Below are 13,912 nucleotides of genomic sequence, written 5' to 3' on the forward strand. Positions count from 1 at the left end.
CTTGGCCCTCCATATGGTAGATGGATTCTCTATCAGTTGAGCCACGTCCGCTTTCCTAGAGGGTTATTAAGAAGACTTGGTTGCTGAACTTCTTAATAATTACAAACGATCCAACTTCATACCTAAGCCTAAGCAGACAGACACTCTTTTATTTTGTTCCTCCACAATTTCATTCTTAAATTTTTGTTGAGTAGAAATAGCTGCTGTTTGTTTTACTAAATTATCATGGCTGAATCATACATAATATACACATGTACTCACTGAATTTTTATACATTTTCACTGTAATTCTGATCACAAATTATATGAAACCTGACATTCTACTTTTTTTTCTTTTGCCCCCTGCTATCCAACATATTCTCTGTCCTAATGTATTTATTCTGAGTTCTCTATGCATTTAGTATTCTTTGTAAGGTGTTTGTTGGCTTCCAAAGATAGGTCCATGTCCAAATCCCTGGAACCTGTGGATGTTGACCTAACTTGGAAAAAGGACACTTGCAGATGTGATTAACCTGGATTATCTGGTGGGACCTAAAGGCAATAGATTAGAGCTTTGAGGGAGTACAGCCTTGCTGGCACCTTGATTTTAGACTGCTGGCCTCCACAACTATAAAAGAATAAATTTCTGTTTTTGTTAAGCCAAAAAAGAAAAAGAAAAGAAAAAAATAGAGATACTCAGGCAATCATGAAAAATAATATATGTAATAAGTGATGCTCAATCTAAGTTATAACCAGGGAAATGCAAATAAGAGCTTTTACCCATGAGACTGGGGGCAGGGTGTAGAAAAGTCTGATATTATACATTATTGGAAAAGAAAAATGGTTAGTGGGAATTTACATTGCTATATCTTTTTTGGAGTATAGTTTAGAAGTGTATGGAAATATAAAATGTGCATACCCTCTAAATCAGCATTTCTAGGTATCCAGCCTAGAAAAATATTAGTGAAAGTCCACAAAGGAGGCACCCATACCTGCACTGTTTGTAACAGTGAAAACTGGAAACAACCTCAATATTCACCATTAAAGAAATGTTTAAATGTAATTTAAAAATTTTAATCTAGGTTGTAGTTCCACCCTAATTCTCCCAGGGTAGAGGCTGGGGGTAAGGAGTACCATCACATCAGACTACAAATTAATTAACAGGATTACAAATAACAACAACAACAAAAAGGGCAAATTGCCCCCAAATTGCTACCCAGAGACAATTAACATCAACATTTGGTGAACATTCTTCCAGACATCTCTTGAGATACAGACTGTATAATTAGTCATACTATAAATACATAAGTTCAAAATAGATATCATAATGTGAAATGAAGTGAAGACTGATCAGTGGGTTCAGATGGCATAAGACTGATCCCGGCATTATGAACTTTCCCACTGACCTCTCCTCTAGAGGTATGATACAATTTTATGTGTTATTATCAAGGTACTTAAAATATGCAACAAGAATACAAAGAAGAGAGTATCCAAATCTTCCAGAGTCATGCAAAGAAGTCTTTAGGGAAAAGATAAAGATTGAGAAACAAAAGGATAAAGGAAAAAATTCCCTAAGAGGAAGTGTTACAGTGAAACCATTCTGGACTGTTTGAATAGCACATGCAAAGTATGAAACACCAAGGAAAGGGGATTTGCTGTTCAAGAGGAGACCTGCTATTCAAGAAGAGAGACCTATGATTAAGAAGAAGAAGAAATGAAACAAAGTTTCTAGGAAAGGATAGACTCTAATCACAGGATGAGGCCTGGAAAATGGGTAGACAACTTCTTTTCCAGCAATGAGAGGAAAGAAAGAGGGATATAGATAGATATAAGTATGTTGAGGTGGGAGGAGAAAAAAGGGAGGGAGTTCTTCCAATGACCTCTATTTTCTCTGGACAACAGGAAGCAACAGTAAAAGGGGCAGAATTGAAAAAGGGACTTAACAATTTTTGCACGTAAAGTGTAAAAATAGAAAAAATGTAAAATGTAAAAATGTAAAAACAGAAAAAAGGGAAACATATGAAAGTTCCAAATCTTACTTGAGTTTGATATATCCAAATTTTGGATATACCATCAAAATGCTAGTATCTCTCACTCTCAAACTATTGTTAAAAAGAATGAAATCCACCTAGTAAACCCCAGCACAAAAGAAACCAAAGCTTAATATGGATCCATAATGAAATAATCAGGGGAGATGTGATCTTGGGGAATCAGTGCCAAGGAACCTTTATTTAAGACAGATCATTTCACCTCACCCTTGAAATAATTATTCAATAGCTAATAATGGGAAGACTGTGGTCACCTTGTATTTTCTCCAAGTATAGTACATGTATGTAGGGTACTCCTTTTTGGCCTCTTTCACTTCTAAGACTATTCACAATTACTATCTGAACAGATATAAAAATACATGAAACAAATATTCAATTGCCTTTAAAATTACCTTCGGTTCTGCTAATCAAAATTCTTGCAGGCTTTCCATAAATACCAGCTGATCATCTTAAATTCTAATGTCTGTGGCCTTTTATTTCTTATTTCTACTTTCTTTGGTTTTGGGGAGAGAAGTGAATCCTCAATCATAACTTTGGCCTTTACGAAAATGTACAAGATCATTACCATTTAATCCTTATACAACAAATAAGAAGCACGTGTCTCTTGTCTAGGAGAGGGAAACTGGCTCTGTAAATGAATACGTAAAAACAGGATGATCAGAGAAAGGCTAGTCAGTTTTAAGATAAGGCACAATCTAGAAGAAATATATTAGAAATCTAGGGCAGCATTATTAACACTTTACCTCAGCCTACAAGAGTAGAAGCAAATTAGATTAAGAGCTCATAGTTCTTAAAAGTCCAACAGACTAGAAATTAGTTTACAAAATACAATCAACACAAATCTTTTCTCCTAAACACAACTACCTATCACCTTTACATGTGCACCACTGCCTAGGAAGAATTCTCACATAAATCCTCAACATAGCAGGAAACATGTTTTGCTGACTCATAATTGATTTGAGGTGATGCTGCTTCTATAATTAGGAAACTATCTGAAATAAGGGTATGGACTACATTACTACATTATGCCTATAACTACAAAACACCCAAATCCTTTGGTGGAAACAGAAAAATGGGACCTTCTCTGAAAAGTTTACTTTTTCTAAAATCTTATAATCTTCTGTTTATTACATTTTCTATGACTCTGTGCTTCTCACAAATTTTCCTCTTTCACACATACAGCTCTCCCCTCTATATATGTATATGTGTATAAATACATAAACATACATATACATACATTCAAAAGATCCACACCAAGACACACTGTAATCAAAGTGTCAAATGCCACAGACAAAAAGAGAATCCTGAAAGCTGCAAGAGAGAAGCAACGCCATCAAGTACAAGGGACCCTTCAATAAGATTAAGTGTTGATTTCTCATCACTGCAAGAAGGCAGTGGGATGACATATTTAAATGGTGAAAGAAAGAAATTGCCAACCAAGAATTCTATATCCAACAAAAAGTCTTTAAAAAAGAGAGCAACTGAGACTTTCCCATATAAATAAAAGCTGAGCCAGAGCAGTATCAGTAAACCTTCCCTACAAAAAAAACTAACGTGAATTCTTCAGGTTTAAAGGAAAGGACCCCAGACATAGACCAAAGCTGCATAAAGAAAAAAAGACTGGTAAAGGTAACTACATGGGTAAATATAAATGCCAGTACTATTTTATTTTTGGTTTATTGTAGAATCTAAAATGTAAATTCATAAATAGTAATTATAAATCTATGGTGTTGTACATAATATATAAAGATGCAATTTGTAACAATGACAACATGAAGTAGGGGAAGGTGAGCAGAGGAATATATGAAGGAAGTTTATGCATGCTACTGAAGTAAGTTGGTATCAAATCAAATGAGACTGTGATAGATTTAGAATGTTAAATTTAAGATTCAAGGTAACCACAATGAAAATATCTAAAAAAAATACATAAAAAAATGAAAATGAGAAGGAATTCTAAACAGTTCATTACAAAAGAGCAACTAAACACAAAAGTAGGCAGTAATGGAGGAAATAAGGGAAAAAAAGTATAAGACTTAATAAAACCAAATAGCAGAATGGCAGAAGTAGGCCTTGCATTATCAATAGCTACTTTAAGTGTAAATGGTTTAAACTTTCCAATCAAAAGGCAGAGATTGGCAAATAGATAAAGAAGCATTATCTAACTATATTCTCTTTACAAGAGACTTGCCTTAAATTCAAAGACACAAATAGGTTGAAAGTGAAAGGATGGAAAAAAATATACCATACAAATAGTAACCAAAAGAAAGCTGGTGTGAGTATACTAATATAACAAAAATAGACCTTAAGTCAACAACTGTTACAAGGGACAAAAGACACTATATATTGATAAAAGGGTTAATTCAACAAGAAGATATAACAATTAGAAACAAATATGCACCTAACAACAGAATGTGTGTGCGTATACATATATATATGTATATAAAGCAAATATTGATGGAATTGAAGGGATAAAGAGATGGCTCTAAATTAATAGTATAAGACTTCAATACACTACTTTCAATAATTTGACAGAACATCTAGATTGAAGATCAATACACAGAACTTGAACAATACTGTGAAACAATCAGACCTAACAGACATGTATAGAACACTTTACTCAACAACAGAAGAATATACATTCTTTTCAGATGCACATGATCATTCTACAGGATAGACCATATGTTAAGTCACAAAACAAGTTTCAATTTCAAAAAGATTAAAATCGTACAAAATATCCTCTCCAACCACAGTGGAGTAAATCTAGAAATTAATCACAGAGTGAAATTGGAAATGTCACAGATGCGTGGAAATTAAACAATACACTCTTAAACTACCATGGGTCATAAAAGAAATCACCAGAAAAATTAGGAACTAACCTGAGGCAAATGAAAACAAACACATAACATACCAAAATTTACGGGATGCAGCAAAGGTAGTGCTCATAGGGAAATATATAGTTGAAAATGCTTACATTAAAAAAGAAGATCTCAAATCACACAACCAGAGGAACTAGTAAAAGAAGAGAAAACTAAACTCTAAGTGAGCAGAAGGAAGGAAATAATAAAAGATCAGAGTGGAGATAAATGAAATAGAGAAAAGAAGTAGAGAGAATTAACAAAACCAAAAGTTGCTTCTTTGAAAATGTCAATAAATTTGACAAACCTTTAGATAGACAGAGAGAGAGGGAGTGAGTGGAGAGGGGGAGGGAGAGAGAGAGAGAGAAGATGAGAATAAGTAAAATTATAAATGAAAGTAGGGACATTACTACCAACCTTACAGAAATAAAAAAGGGATTATAAGATGATACTATGAGCAACTATACACACACACACACACACAAAATCAGATAACCTAGAAGAAATAGGCAAATTCTTAGAAATACACAAATTACCTAAAATGACTCAAGAAAAAATAGTAAATCTCTACAGATTAATAGTAAGTAAAGTGATTGGAACAGTAATCAAAATCTCTCAACAAAGGAAAGTCCAGAACCAGATGATTTCACTAGTGAATGTTACCAAACATTCAAAGATCCCTCTCAAACACTTTCAAAACTTTGAAGATGGAACATTTCCTAACTCATTCTATGAGGCAAGCATCGTCCCAATACCAAAGCAAGATAAAGGCATCACAAGAAAAGAAAATTATAGACGAATTTCCCTTATATGCATCTGATAGATGCAAAAATTCCCAACATAATTCTAGCAAACCAAATCCAACAGTACATTAAAAATGACCAAGTTGGATTTAACCCAGGTATCCAAGGGTGGTTCAACATAAGAATATTAATGCAATTAATAGAATGAAGGGGGGGAAAACCCACATGATCATGCCCATTGATGCAGAAAAGGCATTAGACAAAATCCAGCAATCTTATTTGATAAAAACATGCAGAAACTAGGAATAGAAGGGAACTTCCTCAACACGATAAAGGACATATTATGAAAACCCCGTAGGTAACATTACATTTAATGGAGAAAGATTTAAAGATTTCCGCCAGGGAAGCAGATGTGGCTCAAGTGATAGAGCTTCTGCCTACCATATGGGAGGACCTGGGTTTGATCCCTGGGGCCTCCTGGTGAAAAAGAAGAGAAAGCATGACTGCGCAGCAAGCCAGTGCCTGCAGGAGTGCCCATGTGGTGAGCCAGTGCCCCGCGCAAGTGAGTCACACAGCAAGATGATGACACGTCAAAAGAGAAACAAGGGCAGAGTCAAGGTGAAGTGCAGCAGAAACCAGGAACTGAGGTGGCACAATTGACAGGGAACTTCTCTCCCCCTCAGAGGTCTCCAGGATCGAATCCCAGTGTATCTTAGAGGAGAAAAAATGAGAAAAGAAGACAACAAAGACAGTAAAAACAGCAGGGTGGGAGGAGGGGAAGGGAGGAAAATAAATAAATAAATCTTTAAATTAAAAAAAAAAAAAGATTTCCTTCAACGATCAGGAACAAGACAAGGATACCCTCTTTAACCACTGCTATTCAACACTGTACTCAAAATTCTTGCCAGAGCAATTAGGCAACAAAAGAAAAAGCATCCAAATTAGAAAGAAATAAAACTTTCCCTATACACAGATGACCTGATCCTATGTATAGACAATCCAAAAAATCTATAACAAAACTACTAGACCTGATGAATGAATTCAGCAAAGTGGCAGGTTATAAGAGCAACACACAAAAATCAGTTATATTTCAGAAAGCGGATGTGGCTTTAGTGATGGGGCCTCCACCTACCATGTGGGAGGACCCAGGTTCGATCCCTGTGACTTCCTGGTGAAAAAGAAAGAAGAGAAAGTGCCTGAGCAGTGAGCCGAGTGCCCACGTGGTGAGCCAGTGCCTGCGCAAGTGAGTCATGCAGCAAGATGATGACACAACAAAAGAGAGGAAGGGGAGAGTCAAAGTAAAGCATAGTAGAGACCAGGAACTGAGGTGGCACAAATGACAGGGAACCTCTCTCCACATCAGAGGTCCCCAGGATGGAATCCCTCTGAATCCTAGAGGAGAAAGATGAGAAGATAAAAAAGAGAAATAGATACAGAGGATCACACAGTGAAAGGACACAGACAGCAAAAGCAGCAGGACAGGAGCAGGGGAGGGGAAAAATAAAAATCTTTTTTAAAAAATCAGTTGTGTTTTTATACAGCAGCAATGAACATCTGATTTACAATCACAACTAAAAGAATAAAATTTCTAGGAATAAATTCAACCAAGAATATAAAGGACTTGTACAGGGAAAACTACAAATCACTGCAAAAAGAAATTTAAAAAGACCTAAACAAATGGAAAGACACCCCAAGTTCATGGATTGGAAGACCAAATATTGTTAGGTTGTTAACACTAATCCCTTCAAAAAGAACAAAGTTGAAGGATTGACACATCATGATTTCAAACTTATTACAAAGCCATAGTAATCATAACAGTGTGGTACTGGCATAAGGACATATACACCAATAGAAAAGGATGGAGAGCACAGAAATAAACCCACATATCAATGGTCAACTGATTTTTGACAAGGGTGCCAAATCCACTCAATAGAGAAAGAACAGTCTCTTCAACAAACAATGGGAAAAAGGGATATTACAAAGAATATCTACAACTGCAAGCAAAACAGTTCCTTCCATTTGCCCCATAAGATCTAAGCCCTCTTCCAATCTGAAGCAGAGTGGGTACCATCTTCCCCAAAGCCCTAAAAATTGAGGAATGAACAAACACAAGGAGGAACACAACCACAGACCAAAGTAGGCTAGACTTCTTATTGTAGTTAACAGAAGAAATTGTAACATTGATATAGAGTGGTTACCAGAGGTTCTGAGAGGAGGGAGAGGGAAGATTAGGTAGAACACAAGGCATTTTTAGAGCATTGGGATTGTTCTACATGACACTGCAATGGTGGATACAAGCCATTATACCATTTTGTCACAACCTATAAAATTGTACAGTGCAAAGTGTAAACCATAATGTAAACTATAGATCTTGACTAAAAGCAATGCTTTAATAATGGTTCATCAGTTTTAACAAATGCACCACCCTAATGTAAGACATTATTGATAGAGGGACTACTACTTTTAAGACTTGAGTATCAAAGTTTTTCTGAATACCTGGGACAATTTCTGCCTACAACTAGTAAACAGACTTTTATAAATAGTTATCACAAATTTTGAAACTGATCATCTTAAACTTAAAATCTAAGCAATCATGGGAAGCAGATGTGACTCAAGAAGTTGGGCACCTGCTTACCACATGGGAGGTCCTAAGTTTGGTTCCCAGTGTCTTCTAAAGAAGATGAGCAAGACAGAAAGCTGACACAAGAAGACACAATGAGGAGACACAACAAGGAAACATAATGAGAAATACAACAAGCATGGAGCGGAGGTAGCTCAAGCGATTGGGCCAATCACTAAATTGTATACCTGAAACAGGTGAATTTATAGTATGTAAATTATATCTTAAAGTTTAAAAAGTATCATAATGAAAGCTGGTACTATTAAAAAAAACAATAAAATCCTATATCAAGTAAGAGATTCTCATTTTAATTTTAAGTCTCAACAGAATCTTAAAATATATATTTAATGAACAGTTACAAACATGAAAAATATCGGTGATCCCTGTACAAATACATGTGAGGAGACTGGAACAGAGGAAAATGAAAATTTTGGAACTGCAATCTTACCGTGTGAGGTTTTTGAATAAATTTTCTAAAATTTGAGTTTAGAAAATGTATAGGTTTTTGGAATCCATCAGCTTCAATATTCTTCAACTTTGAAAAACTGGAGTGCTCATTATTCCTAATAAAATGAACAAGAGAAAATAATAATTTTTAGTTTACCTTTTCCCACCAAAGAGAAAAAGAAAAATCAAAATACCCCCTTCAGAGAGAATTAAAGCAGCCCAACAGGAAAATATTAATGACCGATCACCACTAAAATGACCAATGACAGTTATCAGGGCTAAAACCCTCGTCTTTCAACTAATGTTATTTAGCTAAGTTGGAAGCGAACAACAAGGGGAACACAATATTCTTTAGATGAGAGTTCTCAATCTGGGGTCCAAGGACAGGCTTGCTGGGGACAGTCACCCCCTGAAACCATATGCATAATGTCTGTTTTATGAGGAAGGACAGAGTATCACAGGTCTAGATCGCTTGACAACCCTGAGCTTCTCTTGCTGACTGTGGCAGTTTGGTATTGTTTATGAATTCTGAAAATAGATATTGGATTATGTTAGTAAACTGGTCTGTTCCTCTGGACATATTAGATTATATCAGATTCAAAGGTTTCACTTTTACTTTATTAAATCAAGATTAGGGCTTTTATTTGACCACATCACTAGGGAGTGCAGGGTTGAGTCCCTATCCCCTTGGTGGGGATAAATAGGCTCTCATACAGAAGTAAATACATGGAAAAGGAGAACCCAGAGAATTGAGTTTTTGACGTTGGAGCCCCGGGGAGAGAGCCAAGCCATTTGCCTGATAGTTTACAGCTGACCTTGTGGAAAGACCATAGCAGCTGAGCCTGGAAAGAGAGGAGCACCAGGAAGAGAGAAAAGCCTTATGGCAGCCTACAGCTGAGCATGGAAGGAGCTGGGACCATGGAGCCTTAGGAGGAAGAGGAAGGCTGAACCCTTGCAGAGATGGCAGCCATCTTGCTCCAATACGTGGCAACAGACTTTGGGTGAGGGAAGTAACTTACACTTTATGGCCTGGTGACTGTAAGCTTCTACCCCAAATAAATACCCTTTATAAAAGCCAACAGAGTTCTGGTACTTTGCATCAGCACACCTTTGGTTGACTAATACACTGACAGACTCTTATTAGTGAAAGCACTGACAGATCATGATTCAGTTCACTCATCAGAGGTGAAATGTGTCACTGGCTCAGGGTCCCCTCATTGGTAGAGTGGCCTCTTGACTCTGCTGGGTCCCAGCAGCAAAGGGAAGACTCCCCTCTCCTGTCTTCTGAAGGTCCCGAGACCACCCAGGACTCCTGCCGCACTAGTTCAGAAACTCCCCCGTTAGAGTCCCAGCACCATGCCTCTCCCCCATCTTCCACAGGCAGCCCTATCTGGGAGGCAGGGCCCTCCGACAGCTTCTCCTGCTTCCAGGAGTATCATTTCCACGGTCCTTGGTAGTTCTCCCCTATCACATCTCCCATGATGCTTCTCAGACCCTTCATGTGTCCTCTAGATAAACCACCCGCCACCTCAGCCCCTGCTTCAATTCTTCCCTCCCATGGATCCCCACTGGCATAGGAATGAAACCTACTCTCTTCATTACGACCTGCCAAGGCCCCCTGAGCTCTGGCCCTTGCTGCCTCACTGGAGATCTCCCCAACATGCATGCTGAGCCCAGCAAATGCCACAATCCCTCCTGCCTCCACTCCTTTGTAGATGCAGTTCTCTTTTAGATTACAAGATTTAGCTCTGTTTATGCCTCTTCCAGGCAGGCTTTCCTAAACTCTTCTGAGGCTGGAAGAGGTAGCCCTGCTATGTGTACATGTAGCATTTTTGGGGTATTCATATATATCATACCATGTTTGTAAGTGCTGGTGCACCTGTCTCACTGAACAAGGTGAGATTCCTACAGAGGAGGCACTGTGGATGGTTCCATTTTTGTGGCTCCAACTCTGACCCCAGAACCTGACATAGAATAGATGCTCAGGGTTTTTTGAAATGTTAAAATCCCCCAGGCTCTGTCAAAATGTTCATAACACAATATTCAGTGAAAAGAGGAGGGTGCAACTGTATATTGGGGATAATTTCAATTATTTAAAATATACATATGCTCAGAAAAGTAAATGATGTGAAATATACTAAATATTAACTACATATACTATATATATATAGTGTGTGTGTATATATATATATATATAGTATATGTATTTTTTTTCTTTTAGGAGGTACTAGGGATTGAACCAAGGACCTTGTACATACAAAGCAGATGCTCAGCCACTGAGCTACACCTGCTCTCCCATATACTAAATATTAACAGTGGTCATCCCTGACTGATTAAATGAAGAATGCCTTGTATTTTTGTTTTTATACTTTACTTTTTCCAAATGTTTACCCTTAGCATGTATTCCTACTTCTATAAACAAAATAATGAACTTTAAATCATCTTCTTTGCAAACCACATATCTGAAAAGGAGGCAGTAGTCAAAGTACATAAAGAACTCTTACAACTCAACAAATGGCCAATAAGTAAAAGAAAAGATGCCTAATATCATTAGCCATCAAGGAAATGCAAATCAAAATCACAATGAGATACTACTTCACATCTACTAGGATGTCTGTAATTAAAAAGACAGACAACAAGTGTTGGTGAGGATGTGGAGAAACTCTAACCCTCATTCACTGCTGATGGGAATATAAAAGGGTACAGCTGCTTTGGAAAACAGTTTGGCTATTCCTCAAAAAGTTAAACATAGAATTACCATCTCACCCACCAATTCCACTCCAAGGTTTATACTTAAGAGAACTGAAAAAATATGTCTACACAAAAACCTGTGCACAAAATTTTCACTGAAAACATTATTCCTAATAGTAAACTAGGATCTATTGATGAACAATCCAAATGTTCATCAACTAATGAATAGATAAACAAATTTTGGTATATTCATATACCATATAATGGAATATTTTTTTGGCAATGAAAAGGCATGAAATACTGATCATGCTAGTGGGCATGGGACTTCCTTTTTGGGGTGATGAAAATGTTCTGGAATGAAACAGTTGCTGGTTGTACAACTTTGTGAATATACTAAAAACTACTTTCAAAAGGTGGCTATTTTAGGTAAATATTATCTTAATGATATAAAAAAAATCCTCATGGTTCCACTATGCCATACCAACATACAAATAAAATAATCTGACAGGCCCAGCAAAAGACACATTGCAGGAAGACATCTTTGAACCTTACAACGCCATCCTCAAAACTAATATTAATAATACTTACTGCTGACCAGCTGTTCTGTTTCTTTTTTTTTTAAAGATTTATTTTTATTTATTTAATTCCCCTTCCCTCCCCCGGTTGTCTGTTCTCTGTGTCCATTTGCTGCGTCTTGTTTCTTTGTCCGCTTCTGTTGTCGTCAGCGGCATGGGAAGTGTGGGCGGCGCCATTCCTCGGCAGGCTGCTCCCTCCTTTGCGCTGGGTGGCTCTCCTTATGGGTGCACTCCTTGCGCATGGGGCTCCCCTACGCGGGGGACACCCCTGCGTGGCAGGGCACTCCTTGCGCACATCAGCACTGTGCATGGGCCAGCTCCACACGGGTCAAGGAGGCCCGGGGCTTGAACCGCGGACCTCCCATGTGGTAGACGGACACCCTAACCACTGGGCCAAAGTCCGTTTCCCTGTTCTGTTTCTTAAATTCATCACCTTACTTAATCTTAGCTACGACTGTGAAGTAGGTGTAATTCTTATCCCTATTTTACAGATGATGAAACTGAGAGATCAAGTAACTTGCTCAAGGTCAGTCACACAGCAAGGAGCCTACAGAGCCAGACATTCAACTCAAATCTAACTCTAGAAGTCAAGCTCTTAACCATCTTAAAGGGCGAAGATATATTCTGGAGCATTACATGGTTTTTATAACATGCATTATCATCTGAAATGTTTTTTAAAATCCCGTTTCTTGGCATATGGAGTTTCTTATCCTTGCTGAGTCAAGAAAATCATGACAGAAAAGTCTGTGTCACTACAGAGCATAGTCATGACATGCATTAACCATATCATATTAAGTAAGGGACAAGATGTGAACTACTTTATTTTCAATTCTGTTTCATATGCCTCAACTCACAGTTTCAGTGTCTTTGAACTAGTCCCTAACTTTTGTCAGAATCAGGTCCAGTTTTAAACAAGCTCTACATATTTTGACTAAGACCTAGTTAGTCACAGACTTGACATTAAAAATCTAGTCAAATATCTTAGTAATTTGAAACTAAGGACTATGGAAAAACAATGAGCTCTGGCCCTTCCTATTCAGACATTCCCATTTTCTGAGAATAGTCTAATGACTATTTGGATGAACTAGAAATTCTGTCCCATTCAATTATATCTCATAATCATATAGGTCCCAGAATTGTCATGAGTTCCATACAGTTTTCAGAACTAGAGATAAGCTGGGGCCAATACAGAATACTCAGAACCCCTAAAAAGAGGAACTGGGTTGGGAACAAAAAATGAGGATCTATTAACAACCTATGTGCCACTCATGGCAGAACTACTTCATATGTATCAGCTCATATAATATTTATAACCTCTCTAGATCATAAATATGGTCATTCCCATAGACCATATAGATGGAGAGGCTCCAGAGACCAAGCAAGTTTGCCAATATCAAACAGCTTATAAACTGGCAGAGGTGGGATTCAAACTCTGATCTCCCCTGCATTTTCCTTTTTTTTGTTTTGTCTTTGTTTTTTTTAATGTTACATTAAAAAAATATGAGGTCCCCATATACCCCCACCCCCCTCCCCCCACTCCTCCCACCATAACAACAACCTCCTCCATCATCATGAGACATTCATTGCATTTGGTGAATACATCTCTGAGCACCGCTGCACCTCATGGTCAATGGTCCTCCCCGTAGCCCACACTCTCCCGCAGTCCACCCAGTGGGCCATGGGAGGGCATACAATGTCCGGTAACTGTCCCTGCAACACCACCCAGGACAACTCCAAGTCCTGAAAACACCCCCACATCACATATCTTCCTCCCACTCCCTATCCCCAGCAGCCACCATGGCCACTTTCTCCACATCAATGCCACATTTTCTTTGATTACTAATCACAAAAGTTCATGAATAGAATATTAGTAAGTCCACTCTAATCCATACTCTATTCCTCCATCCTGTGGACCTTAGAATGGTTGTGTCCACTCCACATCTATATCAAGAGGG

The 13,912-nt window shown here is 37.7% G+C and overlaps 1 protein-coding gene across 11 annotated transcripts in view; it reads right to left on the reverse strand.

Moving 5' to 3' along the window:
* The window catches only part of BCLAF3 (BCLAF1 and THRAP3 family member 3), an 88,241-nt gene that overhangs the window by 38,617 nt on the left and 35,712 nt on the right, over positions 1-13,912 (reverse strand). For all 11 annotated transcript variants that reach the window (XM_012522129.4, XM_071213090.1, XM_012522133.4 and 8 more), the window contains one exon: positions 8,693-8,807. In XM_012522129.4, coding sequence (XP_012377583.1) covers positions 8,693-8,807 — 115 coding nt within the window. The remainder of the gene's footprint in view (positions 1-8,692; positions 8,808-13,912) is intronic.

This window comes from Dasypus novemcinctus, chromosome X, assembly GCF_030445035.2.
Source record: "Dasypus novemcinctus isolate mDasNov1 chromosome X, mDasNov1.1.hap2, whole genome shotgun sequence".
NCBI lineage: Eukaryota > Metazoa > Chordata > Mammalia > Cingulata > Dasypodidae > Dasypus > Dasypus novemcinctus.